At 39.4% G+C, this 21806-nt stretch overlaps 1 protein-coding gene across 1 annotated transcript in view; it reads right to left on the reverse strand.

Moving 5' to 3' along the window:
• Positions 1-19095, reverse strand: part of SENP2 (SUMO specific peptidase 2) — a 31756-nt gene extending 12661 nt beyond the window's left edge. The window contains exons 1-10 of the mRNA XM_079705595.1: positions 18980-19095; positions 16966-17021; positions 13582-13715; positions 12827-12893; positions 10847-10937; positions 7225-7393; positions 5011-5114; positions 3025-3119; positions 2394-2445; positions 1432-1495 (exon numbers count right to left, since the gene is read on the reverse strand). Of these exons, the coding sequence (XP_079561721.1) occupies positions 1432-1495; positions 2394-2445; positions 3025-3119; positions 5011-5114; positions 7225-7393; positions 10847-10937; positions 12827-12893; positions 13582-13715; positions 16966-17021; positions 18980-19080 (933 nt within the window). The 5' untranslated portion in view covers positions 19081-19095. The remainder of the gene's footprint in view (positions 1-1431; positions 1496-2393; positions 2446-3024; positions 3120-5010; positions 5115-7224; positions 7394-10846; positions 10938-12826; positions 12894-13581; positions 13716-16965; positions 17022-18979) is intronic.
• Between the last annotated feature and the right edge of the window lie 2711 nt (positions 19096-21806).

Consider the following 21806-nt stretch of genomic DNA (forward strand, 5'->3'; position numbering starts at 1 on the left):
AATGAGTAAAGTAGATTAAGCATATCTGCCTGTCCCTGGAAGAGGGAACAAAAATTGTTCAAGACCTAAGGCTCACAACAGGACACCTCAATTATAAACCATGAAGGAGAACATTTGTTTTCCCTGGAGGTAGCAAGAAAAGTATTTTCAGTTTTCTTATTTCAATTAAAAATAATATAGTTAAAAGACATTTTGAAAAACTTTAAAAAAGCAAAAAATATGACCCATAATCCCACCACTCAATATAAACCACTTCTATCCTTATACCAAGTAAACTTGTTCTACTTCATCCTTTTAAAAAATTATATATTATAGAAAAATGCACAAAACATTAATGTGCACTTAATTTTTGTAATATTAACACCTATGTAACCACCATTCAGGTCAATAAACAGAATTTTGCCAGCATCTCAGAAATTCTGATAAAAATCTTTCCTTATCATGACCCTACGTAACTGTTAATACTGAACTTAAGTCATCTGGTATGCAAACTTATCTAAACTTAGGAAATTTATTTAGAAATAGAGCACTGGACTAGAACTACACTCTCAACACACGTAGCCAGTGAGTGTTCTTTACTATAGCCAACTGCCAGGTATACTGGTCCTAGGAAACCAGTAGCTGCTGGCCCTTCCACATGGTCCCAGATCGCAATGCCTTCAGGTTCAGCAAGGATAGAAGCAGGACGTAGTCTTTAGCCAGGTAACAAATACATTAGAGAAGGGAACAACCTAAGACTTAGGACTTAAGATTATGACTTAAGACTATGACTTAGCCTTAAGACTAGTTCTTATGAAGATATCAAATGGGAAAAGAGAATCTTGATCAGACTGATACTTAACACAAAGCAGTTCCCTAAACTTTGGTATTTCTATTACCTAAAATATGAAATAATCTAAAACTTCAAGTTTGCATTTAGTTTAGGAATATAATTCTTTTGGATATGGAGTGCTTAGTAAAATACTTTGCCACTATTATTTAAAATGTTGGTACTGCTATGGAGATCACTGGGACACTTCTTATTCTGATACTTATATAGAAAATGTAAAATCCAATTAAGCAGAAGATTGGTGATATTTTCAACTAAATATGAAATCTTGAATCTGAAAAGTCCTGAACAACTATTTTCCCTAAAGATGTATGGTTTTAAAAAATTCTCCAAAAGAAGCCAGGCAACACAGATAAGGGTTGGGATGGAAGCAAGTTAGTCTCTCTTACAAAGGTCGCTACAGCACAGAGATAAAAGTCTTGCAACTCAGAAGAAAGCCAAAGGTGTGTATCCTCAATGCCTGCTGCTTCTTCAAAGAAAACAACGGAATTAGAAATCAAAGTAACATATATCATCTTTCTTATTTTTCATGGGCCCAAAATTTTAACATAAGCCAGGTGAAAGAGTAAAAGACATAAAATTTAACTAGGGTTTCTACTTACACCTTCATTTTCTAGTCTGATTCCAACTGTCTTCTCTGTATCAGAAAGTTTCCCCTTTGAACACCTGAGGAAAAAAGTGAGAGATTACAGACTGGATGACTGTAATCTGATACATATTAAACTAGTTTCAGAAAGATTTAATAATTGTAAACAAATATTGCCTTGAGTTTATATAGTCCTCTAAACCAAAGGTTAGCAAAATTTTTCTAAAAAGGATCAGATAGTAAATATCTTAGCTTTGCAGGTTTTTTTTTTTTTTTAGCGGTACGCGGGCCTCTCACTATTGTGGCCTCTCCCGGTGCGGAGCACAGGCTCCGGACGCACAGGCCCAGCGGCCATGGCTCATGGGTAGAGCCGCTCCGCAGCACGTGGGATCCTCGCGGACCGGGGCACGAACCCACGTCCCCTGCATCAGCAGGTGGACTCTCAACCACTGTGCCACCAGGGAAGCCCAGCTTTGCAGGTCTTATGGGTTTTGTCACATCTTCTCAACTTTCATTGTAGTTTAAAAGCAGCCATAAGTAGTATGTAAATGAATGAGCATGACTGTGTCCAATAAAACTTTACTTACAAAAACAGGCAGGTGGACCAGATTTGGTCCATGGGCCATAGTTTACCAAACTCTACTATAACTGAACCGATATCCAAAATCCTAAGGCACACAGAACTGCCTTCACTGTTCATATATTAGAGATGCTGATCACCAGAGATGCCCACCACACCCACGCTCTTGTCTAAGCAGTACCTATGCCTCCCAACCTCTAATGCCTAGGGGAGAAGGGCACCCTCCCAAGCTAGCATGGACATCTGACACAAGAGCTACCTAAGTACCCACATATGCTGACCAGCTACCAGAGCTGAGAAGAGTTCACAATTCCTCAGACATGGTTACTCATAAATATAGTCTATAAAGTAAGAAAATAATATGTCAAAGAAAACTTAGAATAAACTGAACCATGTACCTCTTTTCACTTCTCACTGAACACAGAGGTCCCCTTGTTTCAACAACTTTATCTGTGAGGATGATAAAAAAAAAAGAAAAAAAAAGCGTTTCCTTTATTAATCAATCATATAGCTGGAATTTCAATTTATGGTTTCCAAAGTATCAAAATATTAATTTACATTGAAATGCTAAAATGGGTTCCAAAGACATTAGCCTCCATACGAATTAAGTTGCTTAAAAACGCATAAATCTCTTTCTCCTTTAAATATAATCTTTAGTGTAAACTGACTAATATCTGCTCACCTGGTAAGCTATCATTTAGTGTCATTTAGTGAACAGCAAGTAGAGAAATACAAGGAAATTAATATAAGGAATACAAAGAAATTAATTTTAGGCTCACAAAATATACACTACGATATAGAAGCTAGAATAATAATCAAGAGGTATTTTATAAATTGGCTTTATTTTGAAATAGCTTTTTTACTAAACTACTGGTACTGGTAGGCCCCTATCAATGCCCTGGGGTCTGATAATGTTTTAAAGTTTGGTACACCATCTTTTACTAGTATGTCATTTTTCAATTTTATATGCACTTGAACTAAGTTCAATATATTAAGACTATTAAGATACAGCTAAATCTGGGAACTCACATTGTTTTGGAACAAACTGGGTTGTTCTGACTCCATGACTTTGCTCTTGCCCCCAGCCTTTGGTCTTTAATGTGTCCATCTGACTTCTTTGAGAACTTAGAAACACAAACAGTGAAGAAGATCAGATACAAAAGGAAAATCTATTATAAGTACTCATTATCTCTTTCTGGTAAGCTTCTCCAAACAGGAGTTATTGATAACCCAGAAATGTCAAATTACAAGAGAAAGGACGCAACATAGCATCATCTGGGACTAGGATAAAAGGAGTCTAATCCTGATTCTAATATTCCAGCCAAGTTACCTAACCTCCAGTTTCTCCATCATAAAAGTGGATGTTCTTGGGGCTTCCCTGGTGGCGCAGTGGTTGAGAGTCCACCTGCCGATGCAGGGGACACGGGTTCGTGCCCCGGTCCGGGAGGATCCCACATGCTGCGGAGCGGCTGGGCCCATGAGCCATGGCTGCTGAGCCTGCGCATCCGGAGCCTGTGCTCCGCAACAGGAGAGGCCACAACAGTGAGAGGCCCCGCGTACCGCCAAAAAAAAAAAAAAAAAAAAAAAGGATGTTCTCAATCCCCAGCACCACCTTGACTGAAAAATCTCAGCATGATAACACCCAAGTTAAAAGACGAAAAATTTTAAACGATATACTGAAATGGATCCCAAAACAACAAATTAAAAGAACATAAGAAAAAAGAACAACAACCAAAAAAACATAATAAGCAAAACAGTTTGACGATTTTGCTGACATGACAAAACCAATAGTTCATGAAGTATACTGCTGCTTCCAACAGTGGCTAGTCAAAATGGAAAAAAATATGAACATTCTGATTGACTAAACTGAATTTCTTTTTAAATAAATTTATTTATTTTTTGGCTGTGTTTGGTTTTCGTTGCTGGGCGTGGGCTTTCTCTAGTTGCAGTAAGCAGGGGCTACTCTTCAATGCGGCGCGCGGGCTTTTCACTGCGGTGGCTTCTCCTGTTGCGGAGCACAGGCTCTAGGCGCGCGGGCTTCAGCAGTTCTGGCTCACGGGCTCTAGAGCACAGGCTCAGTAGTTGTGACACTCGGGCTTAGTTGCTCCGCAGCATGTGGGATCTTCCCGGACCAGGGCTTGAACCCGTGTCCCCTGCACTGGCAGGCAGATTCTTAACCACTATGTCACCAGGGAAGTCCCTGAATTTCTTTTTAAAGTTCACAAAGTTAAAATTCCCAAAGTTAAAATTCTTGTTATTTCTGCATTCAACAAGCTAGACAGTCTTGTTACTTCTTCACCCTCAACTTACTGTTAAATAATTTCTGGGACTCCCCTCTGTGTATTCTCACACCGCTTGTTAGAATTATCAAGTAGACCTCAAACCTGAGCTCACATATTTTTTGTCCCCTTGTTTACAGGGAAATGAAAGGCCAGACATCAATTCCTTCTGCCATTCTCATCTATTTGGTCAACTCAGCACAGTTAATTAACACGCAGTCTTGTAAAGAAAACTTCTTATGACCTGGGATGATTTTAATCTTGTCTCTAGAGTGGAAGATTTCCGACTGTGCTAAGATGCATCCACTAGGATGCCTCAGAGACTATGTGTACATGGCAGGGGTGGGGGCGGGGCTGGGTGGGAGGAGATGAAGGGAGGGAAGAGCCGGGGAGAAGAGGGGGAAAAAGAAAGGAAGACAGAGGTCATGAGAAATGTGTGTTGGGGAGGTTGAAAAAACTCTCTGCACCCTGGGAACCTGACTTCAACCAGTGATTCCACTTTTCTGTATCAGAGTTTTATGTAAGAGTTCACTTGAACAAAGGACTCTTAAAGCTAACAGAAAATTCTATTTTGTAAAACCACTGTTCTATATAATCCATCAGTACAGACAAATTACAGGGCTCGCTCTCTCAATATTAATCTCTTTTTTCAACAAAGCCCTTCCCACCAATCTCTTCTCCAAAAATAAGGAAAAAGATGTCTAGCAAAGCATTTATCTTGGTAACGCATCTTTACCTATGATGAGTTGAAGTTACAGGAGGAACAGAGTTTCCATGACCACCTTCTTTAAGTCGCTCCAATAACCTTCGGTATTTCTCTCTCTCCTCTTTTTGAACACCCTAAATAAAAGAAAGCATTTAGATAACTACCAGCACATCAAACCTATAATTAAATCATAAACAAAGACTAAGAGGTCAAATGCAGCTCATAGATGTGTTTCATTCGCCAGCAGTGTTTTTGTAATTTTAGTGTTCAATTCCTTTAATTTTAATTACCAACTTTATAAATTAAAAAGAAAAATCCAATAACATCTGGTCTCTTTTGAAACACTGTATCAACAATCTGGAGCTATGTAAGACTATTTATTCCCTTTGGTCACCTATTCACTCCAGCCCATTTCACTCATTTACATTATCTGCTAGACCTTGATAGCATCTTAGTTTTGACAGTGAAACTGGGTTAACCACAAAAAACTCAGCAGAAATAATCCACTTGCATATTCAGAACATTCAGCTTCCAAAACAGAACTGGTCTCACCAAAGTCACTAATGACCCTCCATGGCCAGATCCAATGGACACATTTTCAGCTCTTCTGTCACTTGACCTCTCTCTCCAGCATCTCACCCTGCTAACCTCGCCTTGCCTTCCTGGACAATACACTCTCCTGACTTCTTTTTTTTTTTTTTTAATATTTCTTTATTTTCTTTATTTTTTTAGCTGTGTCGGGTCTTAGTTGTGGCACGCGGGATCTTTGATGAGGCACGTGGGATCTTTTGTTGAGGCGTGCAAGCTTCTCTCTAGCCCTGGCGTGTGGGCTCCAGGGCCCGTGGGCTCTGTAGTTTGTAGCACACAGGTGCTCCCACTGAGGCACACAAGCTCAGTAGTTGTGGTCCATGGGCTTAGCTGCCCCACAGGATGTGGGTTCTTAGTTCCCCAACCAGGGATCGAACCTGCATCCCCTGCGTTGGAAGGCGGATTCTTTACTACTGGACCACCAGGGAAGCCCCTCTCCTAATTTCTTATCTTCTCAGTCTCCACTGAAGATTATTTCTTCTGCCTCCCTGTAAATGTCAATGGTTCTGCCCATTATCTCTTCTCACACTACATACTCTCCCTGAATAATCTCTTCAGCTCCCTTGATTTATCTAACACCAATATGTAGAAGATTCAGCAATATGTCCCTAACCCTGCCTTCTTCTCAAAACTCCCATATATCCAAAAGTCTATGGGACAGGTCTTCTTGCGTGTTTCACAGGCACTTTAAACAATGTCCATAACTGAAGTCATCACCTTCCCCTAAACACATAGGGTATCCTGGTCAGTGACACATATTTATCCAAGATTGAAATCTGGGACTCAGGTTCTTCCATCTAACCTTATTTCACACTTAACCAGTAAGTATGTCCTTGCTAATACTACCTTCTAATGTTTCTAGAATATGGCCTGTGTATACCCCATATATATCTGCTCAGTCCCATCCCTTATTTCTCATCTAGGAGGTACTGAAGCCTACTTTAATACCTCTCCTTAAAATCCCCTCCAGGGCTGCAGTCCATTCCTTTCTCTGCCTACTTGCTTGCTGATTACAACAATTAATGTGTAAGCTCCTAGAGAACAGGGACCATATTTTATTCAATTCTGAATTGCTGAAAACTGGCACAGCACCTGGGACCCAAATAAACATTTCTTTGATGAACTAAGCTAAGTGGCTCCGAAAACCATCTAGCAAATTGCAATAGGTGATGGACTGGGGGAAATGCCAGAGACAGGAATAGTTCTAAATTCTCCTGGAATAAGTGAAGACTTCAAGAGGGAAGGGAAGATTGTTGATGAAGACATCATGCTAGGTGCCCTAAAAATGGAAGGAAAAAGCAGACATGTACACCATTTACTTCCCTTACTTAGTCACAGTTATTACAGCTTATACAAGAAACAAGTTAGAATAATTCAGACACCCAAAAAGAAAGAATCTATAATCGTACCTTTTCCTAATATGATTCCTTTTTCTTTCCTTTACCTGAAAATTGACTACATATATACAGAAGAATACATATAAGCATTGGAGTCAAATAGGGACCAGATATAGAAGGGAGACTGGGAAATTTACAGTCCCTGTACACCCATTTATACCTTTTGTATTTTGTACCACAGAACATATACTATTTATCCCCCCCACACACTCAAATTCCTAAAATTGCTTTTAAAAGAGATCAGGCTAAAAGGGCTTACCTCCTCCACAGTACAATGGGGACGCCTCAGACCCTTGCCACCCTCTTCAGAAATCATCTCTGTTACAACCTGTTCCTGAGGCTTCCACGTTAAGGAACTCTCCAGATTGCCTTTGCTATGGCGACGGCCACCTGGTCTTCTATTACAGGCTTCTGAGCTCAAAGTAAAACTGAGAGGAAAAAAAAAAGAAAGTTATTCCCAAATGGCTTTAATTGCTGGAATTTAAGCTCCAGACAATCCTGTGATTAAGCTGTCTCAGGTTAAGCTTGTTCCTGGCAAATCAGACAAACACCATTCACAAAAATTAGATCTCTAGAGCAGAGGGCACCCCAGAATTCTGCTATGGAATGTCTATTCCCAGTCACCAGGGCTTCCACATGAAAGCCTTTGCCTTTTTCCTCATGCCCAATTTTCCAACTCCAACTCTGGCTTAGCTCGCTACTACACAACATACCCTCCTCTGGTACTACACTTTTCCTTTAGTCATTTGGCACCATTGAAATTAACTATTGGTGTGATTAATTATTGGTGTCACTGTGGGACTGCATCCCACACTAAACTTTAAAGTCCATGAAGACAGAGATTTCATCCTTCCACCACCGTATCCTGGTACATGATCTAAGCCAAAAGGCACTCAATCAGTATCTGCTGAATACTAAATTAATGAATATTAAATTAATAAATGCTAAAGAATGGGAAGCCATGAAGCCCTCACCTAGTCACTGTTGCTGGTTGATAGAGCCTGCCTCTCTTGCCATTACCAATAATGGAACAAACTGACATCATACCTCTCTTGATGTGAGGTTTAAGAAAGGACACATCACATATGCAGTATTTTTACCAAAAAATTTGCATAATCTAAAATAAATCATGAGTAAACGTCAGACAAAATTAAGGGATTCTACAAAAGCAATGCTTTGTACTCTTTAAAAATATTCATGCTATTACAGACAAACAGAGGCTGAGGCGTTGTTCCAGATTAAAGGAGATCAAAGAGACATGAAAATTAAATGTAATACATGATCCTGCCCTGAATTGTGGGTCAGAAAAAAATAATCTCGGGCTTCCCTGGTGGCGCAGTGGTTGAGAGTCCACCTGCCGATGCAGGGGACACGGGTTCGTGCCCCGGTCTGGGAAGATCCCACATGCTGCGGAGCGGCTGGGCCCGTGAGCCATGGCCGCTGAGCCTGCGCATCCGGAGCCTGTGCTCCGCAACGGGAGAGGTCACAACAGTGAGAGGCCCACGTACCACACAAAAAAATAATAATAATAATAATAATCTCTATAATAGAGAAATTTAAATAAGATTATATAATAGTACTATATCAATGTTAAATTTTCTGATTTTGGTCATCTGTGATTATGTAAGTGAATGTCCTCATTCTGAGAAATAAACACACTCAAGTACTTATGATTAAAGGGGCATGAGTCTAAGACTTACTCTCAAATGATTCAGAAAAAAATATTATGTACATATAACAGAGAATGATAAAGCAAACTGGAAAAATGATAACAACTGGTGAATCTAGGTCAAATGTATTCACCTACAGAGTTTCAAAATACTGTACATGAAGCAAAAACTGACATAACTGGATGAGACAAATAGTCAAGTCCACAATTACAGTAAGAAACATCAACACTCTATACTCATCAATCAATAAAAAAGTAGACAAAAAGTCAGTAAGATCTGTAAAACATTATCAGCAAACTATTAATAACTGACATTTACAGAACACTCCACCCAACAATAGCAGAATACACATTCTTTTCAATGAACATGGAATATCCAGACTGAATATATTCTAGGACATAAACAAATGTTAACAAATTTAAAAGGACTGAAATCGTACTAAGTATATTCTCTGACCATAATGAAATTAAACTAGAAATCAGTAACAGAAAGATATCTGGAAAGCCCCAAGTATCTGGAAATTAAACAATATAATTCTACCCTTCTAAATAATCACAGGTTAAAGAGGAGGAGTATGAATGAAGAGTAAAATGAAGAGTATAAGCCTGATTGTAGAATTAACCTTAGTTTCAGCTTAACCAGTTTTCTCATAATTATATTCAGATTATTGATCTTTTCAGGAATACTACATTAGGTGATGATGTCCTGCTCAGTGCAATGTATCTGGAGGCCAGGATGTGAGTTTGCCCACTGTGGGTGATTTAAACTTTGATCCTTTGGTTAAGGTGGCGTCAGGCAGGTTTCTCCACTCTGAAGTTACTATTTTTCCCTTTATAATTAGTAAGTAATTTGTGGGGAAAAATTCTGAGTTTATGTAAATATTCCATACTTCATCAAACTTTTACTTACTAGTTTTAGCTCAACTGACAATTCCTGTATATATCAGTTATTACTGTGATAGTTAAAAGATGGTGATTTTCTAATTCCATCATTCCTTCTACACTTACTAGTTGGCATTCTACTATAAAGACCTTTTCCTCCCACACTATGTACTTATTTACTAACATGTGTATTCTTGTCTTTATTCATTTGATGCTTAAATTGTCCCCAACTGGCCAGTGAAAGCCCCTTCAAGTTTCCTCCTGTGTCATGTTGATAATGTCCCCAGGTTTTTAGGGCTCCTTTAATTGCTGGCACAGGACGTTCCACAATCATTTTTTACTTTATCTCTCCTAATCCTACAATCAGCCGTTTAGCCACCTCCAGGGAGCCTTACTTTTTATAGTTAGTGTCTCATTTTCAAACATGAGTGGACAGCCAAGGATTACCAGGTATTTGAATAAGAACTCATAAGAAAGATAAAACCAAAATAAACCAAAGGGGAGGAGAAACTCAAAGGAAGCAGACAAAGCAAGGAGGAGAAGAAATTTTAAAATAATTAACAGCTTTAGAGAGATAAGGAAAGATATTGTATCTCTATAATAAGAATTTGATGGTTGGAGAAAGAAAAAGCCATGGGGAATAGGAAATGGGAGGATGCTTACAACTTAAAAACTATGAAGCCAAAAAAACACAAAAGTATACATATATGTTTATCTCGGTGGTAGAAGATTTTTTTTTAAAAAGGGTAAGGACAAAAACAAAAGAGAATATATACAAAAATTAAATTAGATCAATCCATAAGGTCCACTATCCAAGCAACAGAAGTTCCAGAAAGTGAGAACACAGAGAGAAGAAAATTACTAATAAAATAATAACAGTTCATTGTATACATGATTTCTGCACTGTTCTGAATGCATATTATACTTCAAAAAAAAGTTTAGAAGTGAGTGACAATTCTTTTTTAAAAGGTTTTAAAGGGCATTCCCTGGCAGTCCAGTGCTTTCACTGTCGAGGGCCTAGGTTCAACCCCTGGTCAGGGAACTAATATCCCACAAGCCACATGGTGAGGCCAAAAAAATAAAAATTAAAAATAATTTTAGAAATTAAAGGTTTTCAAAATCAGATTATATAGGCATATGATATGGTAGAAAAAGTAACACACACTTGAGTACATCTCTCACCAGCTGTATGATATTTGGCAAGTTACTAACCTCAGAGTACTTACTTAACAAGATTACATAATAGAATAAAAGTGAGAATGCCTAGCAAGAGTGAGCACCTAAAAATTACTAAGTTTCCATTTACAGAAAGGCAGAATTTAACACTTACCCAAAGGAAGGCAGGACTCTGCGTGGCTGATCTCGAGTTACTGTCACTCTGATCTTCGGATAGTCACTTATTCCATTAGGAGATTTATTACCTATTTTTCAAAACCATTTGTAATTATAAAAGAAAAACAAAAAACACACACACACAAAACTGTGAACAGTCTGCATTAGAAAAGAAAATCTGGAATTCCCTGGTGGCACAGTGGTTAAGAATCCGCCTGCCAATGCAGGGGACACAGGTTGGAGCCCTGGTCCAGGAAGATCCCACATGCTGTGAAGCAGCTAAGCCCGTGTGCCACAGCTACAGAGCCTACGCTCTAGAGCCCGTGAGCCACAACTACTGAGCCCTCATGCCACAACTACTGAAGCCCACGCACCTAGAGCCCGTGCTCTGCAACAAGAGCAGCCACTGAAATGAGAAGCCCGCACAGCACAACAAAGAATAGCCCCCACTCGCCGCAACTAGAGAAAGCCTGCTTACAGCAACGAAGACCCAACGCAGCCAAAAATAAATTAATTTTTTTAAAAAAAGAAAAGAAAATCTGTGAACAGTCTATACTGTAGAACTGAATGTCTTATTTTTTCAAATTCTATTACTTTCTAGCACACATTTTGTAAAAGTTAAAGGAAAAGCAATAGTGCTTAGTCTGTCTTTGTTCTCAGGTAGGTAGTAACAATTCATAGGAAAGCTTTACTAGTTTTGCTTGCTGGGGCCAACAAAAGGCATGAAGAACTCAATGATTATAAACTCTGTAATCTAATCAAATTGAGTAAATTTTTCAAATTGTTTCTTCTCAAGAAAACATAAGTATTTTTAAATGAAAATCTGCTTCGTTACTACATTTCCCTGGAAGCTTCTAATACTTGTGAGATGGTTACTATACCTCAAAAAAGGGTAACAAAATTTTCGTCAGCCACATTATCTGCTGGAGCTACTACAGGGGTTTGGAGGCCCTGAGGACTCCAAAATGCAAAGAGGTCTAAAGCTCAAAGATTTTTCTTAAGTCAGTAGCAGCAAAATATGAACTGACCTGCATTCATTTGTTTGTAAAACCTGACTTGAATCAATGTTTAATCCTGTTGGGGTTTTTTAAATAATATTCAACAACTGAAAAATGTGGAATTCCCAAACATATCTCCAGCATTTCCGATTTGAGATTGTGGATTTCTTTATGTAAGAAATCTGCCCTAGGAATACCCATGCTTCTCTGACTAGGCTACACAAACCCACAGAAATATAGTGCTGGTACTTCAGGCACAAGATAAATCTACCATCCTCTCTATATGTCAATTTTCTGAACCCACAACTTCTCTAAAAGCTCTTTTTCCCCCTTCCTCTCAAACTTTACAAGCTTATCTGTGCAGCAGAGATCACAATCATTTTCAGGACTCTGGCTTCTTCCTATTTTTCCCCACCAGAGCATTTTATATAGTATATATAATAATTACAATTCAATTTCGGGGTCTAAGGATGATATGGAGGTTCCTAATCCACAAAACCATGAGAACTGGGCACCCAAGGTTGCTCCTCCATCAGATGATGTCCCTCAAAGGCAGGGTTCTATTATTTTGGTTTTTTATTATGTTGTTATTTGTTTTGCTATTTTGTTATTAAAGGTTTTATTATTCTATTATTTTGTTTTGTTATTTTGCTACTAAAGGTTTTATTATTTTGTTATTCCTGATAACTTAGCACAGTGTCTGACAGAGTAAGCTCTCAGGTAACACTTTTTTTTTTTCTTTTTAATAAATAAGCCCTGATCTAAGTCACATTAAAGACACTGATAAAGCAAACAGGAAACATTAACAGTAAATTCAAAGACAATACTAAAGGAAAGCTATTTGCTTTTTAGAATGGTAGGGAGAATATATCTGTGTTCTCATCCGAAGCCAAATCAGTGTTTTCCTTTAACATTCCCAAAACTCAGAGAACAGAGGCAGAAGGAGGCAGGGGAAGCAGAAATGTTCTTGACCACCTCACCCAGTTTCAGCATGTTGTTCCAGGATCCGGAATCTGTCAGTTCAGAAGATGAAGAGTTCGAAAATACCTTAAAATCAAAAAGAATCACCTCTGTATTCACTCTTAGAATTTAAGTAAGTCTTAATATGAAAAAAAAAATCACTCTATTAGTGATGATTTAGTTACCTCACAGAAGAAATTTCATCAATAAGACCAAAGGTTTAATTTGTGAAGACTCACAAAATGATGTAAAAAGTAACAATTCCAGATTCTTCACACATACTTAAACAAGAAAACCAGATGCAGAGTTGACTCTTGAACAACAAGAAAACCAGATGTAGAGTTGACTCTTGAACAACAAGGGTCTGAACTCTGTGGATCCAATTAAATGTGGATTTTTTTCAACAGTAAATACTAGTGTACTACATGATTACTGGTTGGGAATCCACGGATGCAGAACCTCAGATATGGCAAACCAAGGATCTGGAAGGCCAACCATGTGAGCTTTTGACTGTGTGGAGAGTTGGGGCCCATAACCCAAGCACTGTTCAGAGGTCAACTGTATTAGTAATTAGGCTCCTTATAAATATTTTTTAAATGTGCAATTTCTTAATCTTTCATTTTTGGGTCTCTATCTCAAGGCTAATTAAGACATAAACATTTCGGAAAGAAGTCATTCTACATGTTAATTCCTAAAAAGAGAATATTTCTAAAATTTAACTTTAATGATTAAGTACAAAGACCAGTAGCCCCAGTGAAGCCTTATCCCCACTGACCTCTCCTGAAGGGACCACATTCCGTGTTCCATTACAAGCAGAAGTCACCATGGGCTTTGTGGTCAGCTGGAATGGGAATCCAAATAAGCTGGCAGCATTGTAGAGACTGTTTTTCACTTGATGAATAAAGCAACCTAGAAAGTGTAATATAGATTACATATACATATATAGAGTACTTAAACTTTTAGCAAAAAAAAAAAAAAGATTATATCTTAGAAAAGGCCTCTCTCAATTTTTATTAGAAGTCCTATCTTCAACCACTGAGAGAGAAAAGGTACCTGTAAAAATAATTTTTCTCGTATCTGAATAACTGTAATTCCAGCATTAGCATTTTGGGGTTTTTTTAGTAAAATATCTAGGAGGTTACAAAAGCATGAAACCATCATTTTAGCAAATCACATACTGATTCACAAAAAAAAGTCCTGAAATCACAGCTTTTAAGCAATGAGTTTCCCAAAATATATACTGTAAAATAAATCTTTTCCAGAGACATAAGGGCATAACTTAGACAACCTGGAGCATATAGTTACTAGGTATGGCAGAATTCTAGGAAGCATTACCATTTACTCATTGGTTTGTCCTTACTTCTCAGGCAGGTTAACAATATAGTTGTCCTAAACAACTACTTACTACCTTGGCTATATCCAGGATGGAAATTAGTGAAGTATAAGATATGTGGCTCCTAAATGTCTAGGAGCAAACAAAGCTATGCCTCTACTGGAGAAGATGTGTTGGAAGATCTCAGACTCACCCCTCCCTGCCACCAAAAATAAAGATTACAAAATAAGTAAGTAAATAAATAAGGGGGAGGGGTAGATTTCAATGCTTTCCTCACTTCCTCCTTTTATCACACTACCCCCTTCTCACTTCCTTCACTGCTGATTTGTTTTCTACAATTTCCTTTCTATTTCCTAATTAAGGTTTTCTAAAGCACTAGTTTGAGATAAAGGGGTCAACATCTTAACCATATTCTGCTTTAGAGAAAAATACCCTGAAAGTGAAATGGTGGCTTTTAAACATCAAGCACTCCAGAACATATAAGATATAAAATACTTTCCAGGAAGATAGGGGAATAACTTAAACAACAAGAAAGATGTGCTAGATGGGTAAAGCAGAATCCAATTTGAAGTAATCTGTCACTATAGAATAGTTAGAAGTACCAAAATTTGCAAATGCCTTGTTTCTCATTTTAGGAACTGGAGAGAATTCCAAGTTATCCCTCTAATAACGTTGAGGGATATCACTTACATTCTACTGTGCTGTAAGTGGGAGAAAAATAACTTTAGGGATTGGTGCTTATCATCCAGATTGGCATCCAGACTCCAAAGGGCAGGAAGTACTTGTAATAACATAAATGCATAATAAGTGCGCACAAAAAGTATTGTGATATTTATTTTCCCATAAGTTTTGTCAAAATCTGAGTATGCCCCAAAATTATGTCAAAAGATCTCATTGATTAAAAAAAAAAAGCAGGCAGGAAGGCCCACCTCATCTGTAAAATGAAGATAAGACCATCTTATTTTGCTGAGACTAGACTAAGTAGATTGCTTCAGATCCCTTTCATCTGTAAGATCATGAGTCTGCAATTCTAAGCTGCTTCTTCTTTTCACGCTTCCTTTTTTTCTCTCCAAAGCAGCCAACAGACTCACACTGTCCAATATAGGAGCCAGTATCCACAGGTAGTTACCTAAGTTTAAATTTAATTAAAATTAAATTCAGTTCCTCAGTTGCACAGCCCCACTTCAGGTGCTTAATAGCCATCATCTCAGAGAGATCTATTGGCCAGCACTGCTAGAGACCTCTACAAACTCTACCAGGAAGTATTATCTCTGCTACCCACTGCTTCCCCCTTGGCTTGGGTTCCCTTCTATAGTTTCTAGTCAGAAAATCTTAATATATATTTCGTGGAGATCATGGATGGAGAGAACCTTAACATACCAGAATTATTTCAGGAACCTTCTCTAATACCACCATCAAAGTTTTTTGCTTTCTGTTTTTAACCACATACAGCTGTTTATTTATATTTTTCTATAAAATTGACTTTTTTCTGCTAAACAAACGTATTTGTGAAAGGTAACTTTATATTACTACTGTTGATGGAAAGCAAACTTATTTGTCTTATGAAGAAATGAAAACAACAATATTAAGTTCTAGCTGGGCGTGTTAAAAAAGGGAAGATCAGCATGTATTAGACAAGTTTTAAATACATACTAGCATTAAATCAACATGTTTTCTGCTTAAAATAATCAGAAATTAAAAATAACTGAAAAGGATACAACATTTTTAGTTTATAATTCAGATGATACTTAATGTTATGAATATTGTATCTCCTAAAATCATTTATTTCTTGAATTGGTATCTATCCTGTGCTTTGGGAAATACTGTCCTAATGAATTTAGTAAAAATTCCTGGCATTCAAAGTCCCTCTGTATTTTGAACTCTCTCTTTGGTCAACTTTTTCCCTAAGTTCTATTTGCTATTTCCTGAACTACACAATTTCCCATACTGTTCCCTCTGCCTAGAATGTTTTTCCTTCCTATTGCTCTCTGTCGATACCCTATCTATCCTTCAAGACTCATTTCACATATTAGATCCTTCATCAAATATTTACTGAGACTCTTAACCAGAAGAAAACTGGACAGTATTTTGTTACTACCTTTTTTATATCACTTATCATATCGTCCTAGACATTAGTATTATTTATGCACTTGTCTTAAAACCCCCCACTATATAATCATACACCCCCTACAATTTTAAGGTCCTTAAAAATAGAGACCTTGTCATACTCATTTTTGTATTTCTTGTGGAACCTAACACATTGCTCAACAGTAAGACAGGCTCAGTAAGCACTCACTGGATTTAAATGAAGTCTTAACACAGACATGTCCACTCTTTACCTCATCCGGAGGTAGATTCAAATTCACATGTATTTTTGAGAAAGAGGAAAATATTACTATAGTATTCCACTGTGCCTTTTCCCTTTAATCTAGTTTTATTCTCTTCTACCAAGCAACGTCTAGCCCTTCAGATATAGGGAAGTAAACAATTTGAGGCAACAGATTACACTGGTTCACTCAGCTATCCAAACTAGATGACTCAGTTTGAAGTAGTTTTTACAGTGTTTTCTCCCCAAATTTAAAAAGCACCTTTTCTTTATAGGAAGATTCGGAAATGTGAAATGCACTTTCAACATACAGGCTTATTTATCTGAAAAGATACTTACGTTTCTGCTAACACTGGTTACCTCTAGAGAAGAGAACTGAGTAGAAGAGGGACAGGAAAGAGACTTACTTTTCACTGTATGTACTTTTTATCTTCTGAATTTTGTCCACACATAAACTTTTCTTATTTAAAAAACTAACTTTTAAAATTAATATTTAATACCTAATCTTGGTCTTTTGGCTGGTATTTCATCAGTGTCCACTGTAGAAAGCAGAGTGCTGAAAAAAGAGAAAAGAGATATATATGCATATATTCATATACACACATAGGCACTCCTACAAGTAAGCTTACTATTCATGCAACACACCCCCTTCCATTCACTTTATCATAAAATGAGATCCAACTAACGTTTATGCTATAGTAGGCCTTTATTATTTGAGGATGTAACACTATGGTTTCAACTATATGAGATCCAAAACTCCCTATTACATAATAATCTGTAGTCTGGCTAAAGTACAAACATGAAACTGGTCAGAAATCACTTAACTAGTAAATAAATATAGGTAAAAGCTTAGGACTATGCTATTCCTTTTCTCTCCAGAAATGATTTAAGAACAAATAATATCCTTTTGAAAGATGACACCCTCCCCAAAGAAAGTCACTTTCTACTTCAGATAGAAGTAGACAATACAAGAAGCCTCAAAAGATAGTTCTCAGCCAGAAAAAGGTGTTATATTTAACTGCATTTTTATCATGGAAACTATGTTATAGTGATAACAAAGAATTTGGAAATTCAGGAAACTTTTTGGACCTATACCTCAAGAATGTTAAAGGTTCATGGCATAATCATCCTTCTAAAGATGATTATGAATGATCATATTTACAAAAAAAATGAACAGAATAAATCCCAGGAGAATACCATTCAGTTCATAACTTTAAACATCCCAACAAGACTTCCTATCTTCATCTGGACTGAAAACTGGCTTACATTTAAAAGAGTTGTTTTAGATAAAGGATGTGGTAAAGACCAGGAGTTTGACCTACAAGCCACTATTTCCCTGACCAGCAGAGATTCGCAGTAAAAATAAAGGACAGGAGAGAGGAAATTAACATTTCCTTATTCAATAAATATGTACCAAGTGCCTATCGCACCAGCCTCTGCACAAGGCCCTTGGGTCAGAATACACAAACACTACCCTTATATACCCTAAGCATCATTCTAGGTACTTTACAACTTGTTGTCAAATGATCCTTATATCAACCCTACAGAAAGGTAGAAAGAATATGTTAAAACCTTGCCCTCTCTGGAACACATGATGGAATTTAGCTCAGAGCCAATTCATCAATGATCTGAATTCTTAGACTCATACATTAAGTAATCATCTTGATTTCTCAAGCTCCAAGAAACCATCCTCCAATTATCTTGAGGCTTAATAAAAAAAATGAAATTAACACTTGATCATTAAAAGTTGGGAGGTTATGTATAGAATTGGTATGGTAGTTTATTCTCTAGATTATTTCTTAGGGAAGGGGGAAGACACTATGAAATGGGACAAACCAACAAGTAAATGCTGAGAACAACTTTTAGTTTCCCCAAAATTTTAACTGAATTTTAGAGTATTGACTAGTGATCTTTTTAAAGGAATGAAGTACCTACTTTTTTTTTTCTCATACACTAATTCTAAAGCACAGAATCACTCTCCCTCCCCAGCAAAACACACACACACACACACACACAGTTTGACAGTTGTTTCAGAACAAGACAGCTGCTGTCTCTTGGTGCTAAGAGAACAGTAAGTGTAATCGAAAGGGCTTTGGGCAAGCTGTGAGTCTCACTTCCCTTAACTGCACTTATTGCGCACAGATGACACTTGGGAGTGTGCTTTGTAAACAGGAGCCACACAAAGACAGTATTCCTTCAGTTTTCAGTTTTCAACCTAAGAGCAGCAAAATATGATACAGCCCCGTTTGTTGACAGCAACCAGCTTGGACTCTGACAAGAAAGATCCTAACCATCACCGACCACTATCTCCTTCCATCATCAGGATTCGCATCTGCACAGCGCGGAGGAGCTACTACGTCACCAGGGCATCCGCGACACGCACCTCTACCGCCTCCGCCCAGCTACCTGTTTCTGCCGAGCGGGGCCTGCCTGGCTGGATCAGCGCTTTGCCGGCAGAGCCTGGGGTGGGGGAGGGGAACAGCCAGGCCGGCGCTCGGCCCCCTCTCCTCTCACCTGTTCGAGCGCCGCCTCTTCAGGAGGGCCCGGTCAGGGGGCACCGGCCGATCACAGAAACGGAAAATGGTGCCGAGAATCCTAAGCAGCCATTTGTACATACCAGGCCCAAGCAGCAGCGGCGGCCGACACACCCCGAGACGCAAACCCCAGAGCTGTCGCCGCCGCTGCCGCCTTCGCTGCCTCGGCCACCAACGGCAAAGATCTCCAACGGCAAAGCTCAGTCGCTGACTTGTGACGCGGTCCTATGGCCCACAGATTCAACGTCACCCGGGCTACAGGACGCCCCCGCTTGCCACCGTTTCTGACGTCACGTCCTCCCGCCCGACCGGAAAGCATCTTCGCCCTCAATCTGCGCAGGCGCAACCTAGGTCCCCACCTCCCGAGCCTAGCAACCAGAATGCCTGCGGGATGATCCCGGCCCAATCGCTAACGACATCGCAAGGGCTGTGGGCGGGGTTTTCTCTTCGGCGGAGCCAGTCCTGAGACGGCCCGCGGGACAAGGCCCACGGGCCGCACGTGAGGGTTCTCCACCCGGGAGGGAGCGCTCCCGGCGCTGAAACACAGTAGGTGATCAGTAAATGTTTGAGTGCACCAAATAAAAGTTAGTCAGGTTAATTAACAAACGTTTACCCTGCTAGGCGCCCTTTACTTTTCACATACTTTCTGTCCGGTATTTTACACGCAGTCACCTTCATTTCTCCCAGCAACCGCAGGCGATGCGGAGCCTTGTGCCCATTTTTAATAAGGAAATCCAGGCATAGAGCGATTAAGTAATTGCCTAAAGTCAAAAAGCTAGCTAGTGGCACAGCTGGAATTTGAACCGCAGTCTGTGTAACAGCGCCACAGTCCCTCGCCCTTGAAGTCCGTCTACTGGCAGAAACATGATTACAAATTACAAAATAATTGGCTGTAAGTAAACTATACTTCAATTAAATTTTTTAAAAGATAATTGGCTGCTGTGATAAAGGTGGGTAGAAAGTGCAGTAGGAGCCAGACAAAGGAAAGCCGTCGGCTAGGGAAGTTAAGGAAAGGGCACAACTAAAGGAAGGCTTCACAGAAACTTAAGGATGAAAAGCTACCTGTGGCCTACTAGTAGCTACTAGTCCCCCCCCTGAGCTGGCAGGGAGTGCTGCTAATTACTCTCCCTCTCTTATCTAGAGGTCCTACTTCAGGTTAATTATCAACAACAGAAAAGGACCCGCCCTCTTACTAAAGGAAAATCCAGTCCCCTGGCCCAACACTCCTGGGAATCCTCAAATGTTTTCATGCCCCACGAATCCATCCCTGAATGCACTTGATCCTTAATCTGTGATTCAGTTAAGGTCAGATTTCCAGATTTGCTTGAACTTCAACACAGGCACTCCCCAGTAAGCCTCATCATTTGCTCAATAGACATTCTTCCTAGATTCTTTCTGCAGCAAGCCACCCAATAGAGCCCCAGAAGCAACAGCTACCCACCTGTGGCTACCACCACACTGGCCTGGGGGGATGGGGGCAGGCCCTAGAGGGTAGAAGCAAATCCTAAGTGTGAACATGGGCTCTTCCCTCAATTCCCTAAAATATAGCTAACACCTGGCTGTCACAGATAGTTTGGGAATAATAGGAGAATTATTAATACAAAGCTGAGAAGATTCAGAAGTGGCTATTACAAGTACAGCATCTATAGCCCATCGCCTCCCAAAAGGATTCTGGGCCCCTCAAGGTCATCTCTCCACTCTTCTCAACAACTTCTACGTGTTACCAACAGAAGATAATTTCCCTTCCACATTTGCGTCTACCCATTTCAGGCTGGACTCGCAAGTTAACTTAAAAGGAGATTACCACTGGCATTATTATGCAGGGCAGTTCAGCTGTGTCCCAACTGCCCATTCCACTACAGATGTAAGTCTTTGCTTTTGCCAAACCAAGAAGACCACTCAAGTATTGGGAAGGAATTCTCCAAAACAGAAGAGTGGTCTTCATTAAAACATAAATCAGAAAACTGCAAGCTGCTTTAGTTAGAAGAGCAGCTTCTCCCAGGTTCTGGCCACGAAGATTTAAGAAACTTTGGCATCAAGTCTCAGAGCAGACTACTACGACAGCACAACACAATTTTTTTTTCTTTTCCGGCCTCATTAAGAGCACCCTCACATACCCAATACTGAAACATAGGTCACCCGCCATGAAAAGTGGGAGGGCTTTGGGATTACAAACCTCAGTCCGAATATCTGGACCTCATCACCAAACAATAACTCTGCCAGCCCCTCTGCACACATACACCACCTTTGTGTCCTCCTAGTTCTCTAGTCACCCTCTGAAATGGAGAAAGAAAGGGGATTCAGCCTTACAGTCGCTTCTGCCTGGGTCTCGTCTGCCAATTGGTGCCTTCGATGTCCTGTCGTCCACAGTAGAGGCGTGGACCACTGCCCATCCACTGACCAAGGAGTGGGATTATCCTTAAACCCAAATCCACTACTGCCGGAGCCATTCCCAGACTCAGGAACTCTTCACTGGAGGCCCAGAGGAGAATCCCAAAATCACACGGAGTAACAAAGATGCTGAGATTTCTGTCCTTGGTTTGGATAACTTGCACCCATGTACCGCCAGAGGAGCACAACCTCATTGCTTCAGTTTTCATAGGGTATCCTAACCGGTTACGCTAATTTTCCAAAAAGACCTCTTCCTCCTCCTCCTGCGGAGATCCTCTCCTTCAAGCCTTTCCATGGCCCCTCCCCCATCTTCCTCAAAACCTACCTCCCCACCACAGAACAATGAAGACCCAGCCCTCTAATCCATTCTTTAGTCTTGCAAATTTTCCCATTGCCAGCATTCTCAAAGTGTTAAA

The sequence above is a fragment of the Hyperoodon ampullatus genome, assembly GCF_949752795.1.
Source record: "Hyperoodon ampullatus genome assembly, chromosome: 5".
Taxonomy (NCBI): domain Eukaryota; kingdom Metazoa; phylum Chordata; class Mammalia; order Artiodactyla; family Ziphiidae; genus Hyperoodon; species Hyperoodon ampullatus.